This window comes from Nestor notabilis, unplaced genomic scaffold (genome assembly GCF_000696875.1).
Source record: "Nestor notabilis isolate BGI_N333 unplaced genomic scaffold, ASM69687v1 scaffold30472, whole genome shotgun sequence".
In the NCBI taxonomy this organism is placed as follows: Eukaryota; Metazoa; Chordata; class Aves; order Psittaciformes; family Psittacidae; genus Nestor; species Nestor notabilis.
In genome coordinates, this window is record NW_009918457.1 from 1 (window position 1) to 9,913 (window position 9,913).

A 9,913-nucleotide genomic window follows, 5' to 3' on the forward strand; every position below is an offset into this window, starting at 1 on the left:
GGTGCGGAGCGGGGACAGTGGGGCGGTGAAAGGGGGAGAGCAGCAGCAGATGCCGCCGTTTCTCCCCGCCCTCGCTCCGCTTCCCACCGTCAGCCCCAGGGAATTCCACCTCCAAAGCACCCCTATCCCAGCATCTAGGTCCTGCCCTGAGTACGGCATCGGAGGAGGAGGGAGGCACTGGCACACACCCATGAGCCAAGTTTACATCATCTCTGACTCTGTCTTGGAGCGGGATGCTCTGTGAGGGGTGTTGGGAATCTAGCACTGGGATGGAGGTGGTACTGTATTTAAGTATCTTGGGATGAAGGGATAAGTTCAGTGCTGGCCCATCTCCCCTCTTCCAAACCCACGCTGAGACTGGATGAGGTTTTGGGACTTGGGATTGCACAAGGGGTCTGGCTTGCACAGAAAGATTGGGAATGCTCCAATCTGCTCTGGTTTAGGGACGATTCATGGCATTTTCGGCTTCCAACACCCAACAGCTGTGGATCTCAGCTTCTTTAGCACTAGGTGATAACCCCTTGTAGGGCTAGAGGCAAAATCCGCACTTGACCGTGCCAGCAGCTATCTCTAGGTGTGGAATGGTGAGGCCAGGGCAGAGAGGATGGCAGTCACCACGCTGAGTGAGACGATAATCCATCCAACACAGCACAGGCAGCTCCCACCAGCAGTGTGTGGGATGCCGATAACCCTCCCGCTGCATGAGGAGGCAAAATGTAAAGGAATAATAATATACAACCGTAAACCCCCTGCATTTGAAAACAAGGCCTTTCCCAGGGCACAGAGATGTAGCTCACAGCCAGACAACAACCCCCCCCGTACCCCCCATGAGCTGCCCTACATGTCCCAGGGGGGGCCCTGGCCGCCACTGGGCATGGCTGTGGGCCCCTGGGGGCCCCCACCCAGCTGCCGATCCCAACCTGCCCGGGATGCAGGAGATGGGTGTTTTTCCCACTGGTGCGTGGGATGCAGGAGGCACCTGAAGCGATGAGTTAACTCCTGTGCAGCGGAGCAGATCCCGACACGCTGTGCCCCCACACTGGACAAACAGGTTTCAGGCTTTAAAGGATTTTATGCTGGATACTTTGGCAGTGGCTGCAATTCCCCTGCAGGGCAGCCAGCACGGAGCAGTGCTGTGATTTCATAGTCCTTGGGAAGGGACCTTAAAGCTCCTCCAGTTCCAACCCCTGCCATGGGCAGGGACACCTTCCACTAGAGCAGGTTGCTCCAAGCCCCTGTGTCCAACCTGGCCTTGAACACTGCCAGGGATGGGGCAGCCACAGCTTCTCTGGGCACCCTGTGCCAGCGCCTCAGCGCCCTCACAGGGAAGAGCTTCTGCCTCAGAGCTCATCTCAATCTCCCCTCTGGCAGGTTAAAGCCATTCCCCTTGTCCTGTCCCTACAGGCCCTTGTCCAAAGGCCCTCTCCAGGTTTCCTGTCAGCACCTTTAGGCACTGGATCCCTTAAATACACCAGTAACACGCTACATGTCCATGACCAATCACTTCACCTCCCTGTGCCTCATTTCTTCATCCACAAAGAGCAAACAGAAACGCTGCCACGCTTAAAGCAAATTAACACAGTTAATTAACACTTGGTCCTGTTAATATCCCAGGGCCGCTCTCCCGAGCCCTTGCGCTGCAATTCCATCATTGCTGTGAAGCACAAACAACAGTTAGACCAGGTGTCAGCACACAGCTAATGTTGTTCCATCTGGGAAGGGGGATGGAGCCCCGGGATGGCCGCGGTGCTCTCCCTGTCCCTGGGGAGCCTCGGCCAGGCGCTTCCCGGGATGCTGCTGGCTTTGGGACACAGCTGCTGCACCAGCTGCTTCCGCAGGCTCACAAAGGCCGGGCCCCCCCAGCCCGGTTCCTGCGGGGGGTTATTCAGTGGGAGCAGGCGGGGCTCTGCCCCCCTCTCTCCTCTCCTCTCCTCTCCCCCCAGCAGGGCTGTTGGTGCTGGCGCTGAACGAGGGCGGGCGCCAGGACAAATGAAAGGCAAATGCTGGTGGGAGAGGGAAGGGCCGGGGCTTTCCTTGCATGCACATGAGGGAAGGCAGATGAATCCCGGCTCCCGCACAGCTGCAGCCTCCTCCCGACCTCGCCAGCCCTGCTGAGGGGACGTGCTACCAAGATTAGCTGTCTGGTGGGTGCTGCATGGAGATAAAGACCTGTCTCGGCGGCCCCCCTTGGTCACAGGGAGGATCAGGAAGCTGCTCGTAGCTTTGTACCCCAGATGGATTTACCCCGCAGCAGGCACTGGGTTCAGGTGGGTTTTGGCTGCCTTGCAGTCAGGACAGGCTCAGGCCAAGGGTGTCTGCTGGGCCCTGTGCTGAAGGAAAAGCTCAGACCAGGGCTGCAGATAGAGCCAGAGCTGGTGCCCATGCTGCTAAATCATCTCCTGGCAGTGGGAGCGGACAGGAGGGGAGCTGGAGGATGCACACTGCATCCCTGTGCTCAGCCAGCCTCAGCATGTAGGTGACCCAGCAGCACCTTTACCGTCCTTGTCACCTGTAGCGTGCTCCTGCTTTCAGCAGTTCCCACATGGACTGTGCCATGTGAAGGGAAGCACAACATCCCGTCACCTCTTCCCCTGTCGCAGGAGCTTGGAACTGGATTATCTTTTTTAAGGTCCCTCAAACCCAAACCCATCTATGATCAAAAAGAACCCCAACTCCCCCCCCCAGAGTGTCCCTGCAGTGCAGATCCTTCCCCAGCTAGCAGTGGTGCTGTGGGCAGAGCAGCACTGGCTGTTGACTCCACGCTGGTAACACAAGAGCACAACCGATGCCAACAATGCACTCTGTGTGGGACCTCTCCACATACAGGACTAGTAGCATGTAATAACTAAGCATTACTTCATGTATCTTAGCTTAATAATGATGACAGCAAAAAAGACAAAAAAATCAGGGTTTTATTACGATGATTATTCTACACAGCAAGGTATTAAGGTGATTATACAGAAATAACCTGCACATGAGTGTGGCAGAAAGCCTTGGGTTGCTGTTTGCCACTGCCTACACGAGGAGTGAATTCATCATGGACAGAGCTAATTCAACAACCCACTGCCTCCTCTTCTACATGCTTTAAACCCCAAACCTGAACCATTGCTACAAGCATCCTGATCAGTGCCATTACGAGTTACCTGAGTTTATGTTCCGTATTTTATTCTATGCTGAAAATCAAGGCCTGGATTACGTGGCAATCATGGACATAATATATATATACCAGAAGCAGAGGGAATAGCGCTTATGTTACACAGCATTTCATTTGTTTTCCCCTCCTTGTCACCAGTCTCATAAGGAAATGAGAGAGACAAAACAGAAGTTCCCTCCTCCAGCAATCGGCGCTGAACACACTGGTTGAAGAGTCAAGATTAGCACCCCTGAAGCATTAACAGAGGCTGGCAGGCATTAGGCTCCTCCTTTCGTCTCCTCCCTTATCTCCTTATTTCAAAACCAGCATCAGAAAATGGGACACATTCTGCTTGGGCTGGCGTGATCCAGGACGACAAACAGGACACAGCACCCGGCTGGGGTGGGAGCCAAAGGTCGGGTCTGTGCTGATGTGGTGAAAACGGGCTGGAGTCACAGCAGCTTCTCCTGTGTGAGGGTATCTGCATGGGGCTCTGCTCAATCCCAGCTCCACCAGCCAAATGTGACAGCACCCGGCTGGCTGCAGAGCTCAGTGGGCCCCGGGCACCCTCTGCAGGCACCGGGGCTCCCCATGGGGGCCTGGGGTCACTCTGCTTCAGCCACCAGAGATCATCCCACACTCCTGCCCCAAGCCAGCTGGGTTTAAAGCACAGCTTCAACTACTCTACCAGGGCACAAAGGGCTTGCACCATGGTGTCAAAGTCTTCTGCAGCCTCTGCACCCTGACTGCTCTGAACGGGGATGGTTATTACCCAGACACAGATACCCTGCGACCGCAGGTTCACAGCTCGGTGAGCGCTTCCCTGTGGCACTCATTGCACAAGCAGAGGTTTTGCCTTCACAAATACCCTTCCCCTTCACTGAAAGGATCAAACAGAGTCCAGCAAACCTGAGCTAAACCAAATGTCACTTCCCCCTCACCCCCTTTCATTTTCCCCTTTGTTAAATAATGCAATTGTCCCGGAAAGGGTCCTGTCAGCCAGCCCTGGCACACAAGCTGTCCTCCAAAGAGCAGGGAAGCACAGTGGGAATGCTGGGGCAGCATGCAGCCACAGTAAATAACCCTGAGCTGCTTTGTTCCATCAGCAAATAAATGATTAATAGCTCAGGGCAGTCACTCTCAGAACTTTTGATCAGTTTGATTCATTAACCTTTAAAACTGCCTCGAAAAGAGGCCTCACATCCAAAGGAGAAGTATCAGTTTAAAATGAACACTTCAGTTTTATCCAGTAATCTTCATTTTAGCCAAGTATCGAGACACCCTGCTCCTCTTTAGAGGCTCTCAGCAGTGCACAGTCAGGTGTCAAGAAATAACAAGGGAGAATAAAGTTGATGCAGACAAACAAACCCACTTCAGCTCAACATTCAGACCGGATCAGGGCTGGGGGCAGAGAATGGCACTTCGTGACTCTGAAGCATTTGGCTGATTTGCAGGTGGCTTCCAACTGTCTCTTTCTTCTTTTGGTTTTAATGCTGCTAAAAAAGGGACACAACCAGGGGACTCCAAGCCCCACACAAAGCACTGGGGGAGGGCAGGGAGGGGAACTTCTGTATCCGAAAAGTCTGACTCAGACAAATTACTTCTAGTTCACTTCCTTACGACACACCCGCATTGTTCCAACACCTTGGTAGCATAAGGGGTTCATCCCCAGCTATCTGGTCCCAGAACCAGCAATGCAGACTAATGCCATTAAAGAACTGTTCCAATTACTTCCCTGGGGAATGAAGTGACTTGCAGCTTAACGTCCTGCCCCAACACAGCAGGAAAACCAACTGTCCACAAAGGCGCTGCTAATGGCTGCTGATCCACGGACCTGCTTTGGGATGAGCTGCAGTTTGTCTTCCAGGGACAGCAGCTGCTTCCTGAAGCACAAGTACAGATGGTTGGAGGCTCGGGCACAATTTGCTTCGAGAGTGAGGCTGGGGATAGGTTCCCCAAGAGAAAAAGAGGGGTTTGAACACAGACAACTGACAGCCACTGTTGCCAGGTGGAAACTTGCTATGGGCTTGTTTGTACCTCCTAGAGAGGACAGATACACTACATACAGCAGGGTAAAAAAGAGAGGACAAGCCACTTGTCCTTCCTGTGGCCAGAAAAGTGCTTCCCAAGCAGCCACGTGGTTGTAGTGGTAGAGCTACTTAGCAGAGGAAAATGATTTTGCCTCTAAGGGACTCACAAGCCTTTCTCAGAGGAAGGAATGGCAGCTCTACATTAAAGAGGTTAAACTCTCCTTCCAGACACACACTCACATAACCAGCCTGCACCATCTCCTGCTACAGTAATTACACATGCTGAAGGATTTGGGAGCCTGAATAGCTGTAGGGAGAAATTCCCAAGCCATAGCTGTCAGATCATGGAAGAGTTCTTTGAAATCCCACCACGGCTTGTAGGAATCAGCAATATTAGAACACTGACATTCTTATTTGGGACAATATTGAGGCTTCTGACATAAAGAGAGAGTGCTGCTCTGTGCTGCTTCAGACACCCAGCAGTGGTGCAGAGAAAGACAGGATGTTAGGTTGGATCTAAGGAAGCAGCTCTTCCCTGTGAGGGTGCTGAGGTGCTGGCACAGGGTGCCCAGAGAAGCTGTGGCTGCCCCATCCCTGGCAGTGTTCAAGGCCAGGTTGGACACAGGGGCTTGGAGCAACCTGCTCTAGTGGGAGATATCCCTGCCCGTGGCAGGGGTTGGAACTGGATGAGCTTAAGGTCTTTTCCAACCCAAACCATTCTATGATTCTATGTCTATAAAGAAATCAGACCTTCAGTTTCAGGTTTTTTTTCTGTACTTGAATCTTTAAGCTTATCTACACCAAGCAAAATGTTCAACTGCAATGAAACAAACCCAGTTCCTAATTTCTATAGCTTCCCTGGGGTCTAGCTTAAATACTGATCAGTGTTCAAGTGTTCAGTACAGGGTGTAAAAGCAGGTGAAGTTAGAAGTTGAAGGTGCCACAGACAGTTGTTATGGCAAAGCACTATCTTGTCTTTTGGGCACCAAACACATCATGGATTTGCATGACATGAGAACAAAGCAGCTTCCATCTCTACACTGCGAGATCTCACAGTAAATGTAGTTGGGACTCAGGGTTAGATTCAGTTCAAGAGCCAGAAGGCTCTATTCCTACTCCAGCCGAGCCACTCGGGATGCAATTCAATCCCAAACATCACAGCACCAGGCAATGGGAAGGGGAATATTTCACTCTCCCTCTTGCTGACACAGAGAGTGGGAAAAGAGAGAGCAAAGCAGCACTCAGAGTAGGTCTAATAGTAATAGGGGAGCTTAGGGCAAGGAAAAATGACTTAAGAAGAATTGGAGAAGTTTCTTCTCAGAAGCCACCTGAACTTAAAGGTACCATTTCAGTCATACCATTGAACACAACCAAGTCCTACAGCCTGGAGGGTGCAGAGACTGCAAAAGATGATGAACAGTATCAGTGGGATTATGAAATGCCGTGGCCAGGTCAGGATGGAAAAGCAGATGGGTACAGAGAGAGCAAATAAACAGTCCTGGCTGAGCCAAAGGGAACGGTTGGCACAGAGAACTTAATGCTCTCTTGCAAATATCACCACAAAACCCCAGTGCATCAGGAATTAACATACATCATTAACTGAATGGTTTAGTGTTATATGGCAGAGCACTGCTCTGCACTAACAGTTTTAGTTTACTCATTTTAAAAGCTTTCCCACCTATCTGGTTGATCTCCTGTTCAAGCCCAGCATGTGCTGTGCTGCTCCTGGGGCTCAACAGGGTATTTTGGCAAGGAGAATTCATTCATCTATTAATCCATGGACTCAACCCAGCTCAGCAACAAGCTACAGGTACAATCAAGTTTGACTGCCACTAACACGTGCCACTGCTGGGGAGGGCACATTCTGGCCCTACAAGAAACCCATGTGCTTATCTTGCACCTAAACAAAAGTGCTTGTTGCAAACGCTGCTCACTTGTACACGTGGAGCACCAGGGTGCGACCTGAGGTGTGCAATGCACCCCAGCCTGTTCCCAGAGCAGCCCAAGTTGTGCAACTGTTCTTGGTATTTAGTTCAAGCAGCTCTTAAAAACATTACAAATAAGTTTCAAATAGTGACAGGGTATTAATCAGTGCATTTGCAGAGGGACAGATTCAGCCCAAGTGCATGAAAGAAACCAAAGGAAAATAATCTTCCCAAGCCCCATTTCCCAGGCTTGTACCAGACAATCTTAACAGTTTTATTTCTCCAACATCTTAATGCCTCCCTGAGGGCAAACTGCAGAGAAACCTTCTTAAGGAGCACACACTGTCCTTGGATTAGCTTAAACAAGACTGCAAGTCATCCACAGAAATCAAGAAATGCCAGTTTTGCTTTCAGACGTGAGCAGGTCCCTGCTCCCATCCCACTACAGGGAGCACAGTGAGCAGTCAGATGATCCCAGAACGTTTTTGCATGGTTGGATATACTTACTGTCACACTTACTGTCAGGCTGTTATTTTGTAGGTATATTTAGACTCTTAAAAAAAAGCCCCAAAGCTATTCCTGTGGGGAAAATAAGGCCTCTTTTAAAGACTGCAACAAGTTTCTGTGGGGTATTTACTTGTGTTAAACAGGGCCAAGAGAAGACTGATCAGAACACTTTGACCAGGACACAGGAGGCAACTCTACTTGATAGCTGTTAATTTAACTAAATCACCAGTCAGGAGCAACAGAAGAACCTTTTCCGATAGCTGCCAGAAGGTGCCATCCCATTCAGAGGTGTTTTACAACGACCCACCTACTTGTCTGTCCTTTTGTTATAAATGAGGAAGTCGGAGATGTCGTGCCACGTGTTGCTGTCGTCGTACAGGTAGGTCATGGAGGACTGCAGGGAGGGCTGCAGCGTGTGCCGGTGGTACTCGAAGAGCCACAGAACTGTCCCCCAGATCAGAGCAGCAACAAGAGGAAAGGGATCCTGCTTTGGCTGTGGGATGTAGCCCTTATCCACTGCCAGCCGAGACAGGCCGAACAGGATCCGGGACAGCAGGTACATGATGATCTGCATGAGAGAAAACCCAAAGAGATTGAGGCAACCACTGGCCAGGCTGAGTGACACACAAGCGATAAGGCTGCAACAAGGGTGGAAAGAGTTTACTCAGCTTAAAGGCAAACAGGTTGTAGGTTCATATATCGAGCAATCTCTCTAACAGGAGATGTTTGTGTCCTCCAAGCCCTACTTGTCTGCCTGTGCTCTAATTTAGTCACAGACAAGTTACACTTAACACCTTTGCAGTTGCACAACTTCTGTCCTTGCTCAGCTGTTACCTCAGATGCTGCTGCTGACACAACAGTCACAGAGCGGCTCTACTCACCTCCCAGACAGGGACAAACTCAGAAGTGTGGACACATCCTAACCCCAGCCTGACTGATGCTCCTGCAGGGCACTGCATAAGTAGAACACTTGATTAAGCTGCATCTCTGAGGGTTCCTGACTGATGAATCTGTGACTGTGTTAACGCAACAGCTCTGGACTGTGTGCCTGTCTGCCTCCATGGGCTTACAAGTGCAGCTTGAGAGGTAAAGCTGGGCTTTTAGTGCTCACATTGCACACATCTTTCACAGAGGCACACAACCACCTGTAGAACTGGAGCGTAAAGCAGCCAAAACAAGAATTGTGTGAAGAGGAATGCGGTAAGAGAGTAACTCCACACTCTAACAGCCCCCAGACAGATGCCAGGCTACAGCAACCACTTCCTGGCACATGATCATCCATCTGCTGGGGCTTTTGGGCAAGGAAACTTCGAACCAACATGTTTACCTGGCTGTTGATGGGGTTGTTGTCACCAAACACCAGCCAACCCCCAATGCAGGCTGCAAAGAAAGAATGAAATGGGATTTTCTTCCCCTGCAGTCGGGCCTGCAGCGCCATCAGCCCCTTGTAGGTGAACACAAAATAGGCCAAGTTCCGGGAATGAGTGTACGTAGCCTGAGCAATCGCCTTCAATTTCTCTCTTAAACTGAAGGAAAGAAACAGACAATTAGGAGAGCACAAAGGCAGGACCATTGCAGCCACCCAGCCTGGACACTGCACCTCTGACATCTCCTGAGGGAGCAGAAACCCCTTCATCTCTGGCTCATTCATCAGAACAGAGCTGACGACTGTGACTGTGCTGCTGCCTAGTTCTATGACTAGAAATACATCAAATTCATAAAACACACAGAAATCCATCAAAATACAGCTCTTCTTAGACTGTGACAGAAGTACCTGTCCAATTCCATGACTAGTGAAGCAGTCTTTTCTTCAATTAATGCCTAAAGGGAAAGCCAAAACATGCACTGCTATAGTTTGGCTTCCCTTATTGAGCAGACAGCAGATGGCTGCTGTTTGCATCTGCTTATTTCTCCTCTGTCCACTGGTTCTCATCAAGCATTCTGAGTTGACTACATATATTTGGTGTGCATACAAGTTCTCCTACTTAGCTGTCAGAACAACAGGCTATGAACAGGGCTCATGCATCTCTCTGCTGTTTAGGCCCTTATGAAGCATGAAAAATTGAATGTTTGGAGGAAAAGCATTCTAAGCAGTAGCACAGAAACACAGAGCTAGGGTCGTACCTTCCGCTCTTGAATAGGAAAGTCATCACCAGGGCATGTGGGGCACGAACTTTTGCTCCATAACTGCAAAAGTGAATAGTTATATCAGCATTTTTGTATTAAAGAATCCCAGACTGGTTTGGGTTGGAAGGAACCTTAAAGCTCCTCCAGCTCCAACCCCTGCCATGGGCAGGGACATCTTCCACTAGAGCAGG

The 9,913-nt window shown here is 50.4% G+C and overlaps 1 protein-coding gene across 1 annotated transcript; it reads right to left on the bottom strand.

Moving 5' to 3' along the window:
• Positions 1–7,696: 7,696 nt before the first annotated feature.
• On the bottom strand, positions 7,697–9,775 carry PXMP4 (peroxisomal membrane protein 4, 24kDa). The gene is made up of 3 exons (XM_010009716.1): positions 9,720–9,775; positions 8,923–9,121; positions 7,697–8,163 (listed from the first exon to the last, which is right to left on the bottom strand). Exons 1-3 carry the CDS (start codon positions 9,743–9,745, stop codon positions 7,903–7,905), a joined length of 486 nt encoding a protein of 161 aa, XP_010008018.1. The 5' UTR covers positions 9,746–9,775; the 3' UTR covers positions 7,697–7,902.
• Positions 9,776–9,913: the final 138 nt, after the last annotated feature.

Bases quoted from the DNA above. Each gene is read 5' to 3' on its own strand.
- PXMP4 (XM_010009716.1), bottom strand. From the start codon at position 9,745: ATGACTTTCCTATTCAAGAGCGGAAG. The intron at 9,122-9,719 runs GTACGACCCTAG...TCTTTCCTTCAG, and splicing joins TTCCTATTCAAGAGCGGAAG to TTTAAGAGAGAAATTGAAGG. The intron at 8,164-8,922 runs GTAAACATGTTG...TCTCTCATGCAG, and splicing joins ACAACCCCATCAACAGCCAG to ATCATCATGTACCTGCTGTC.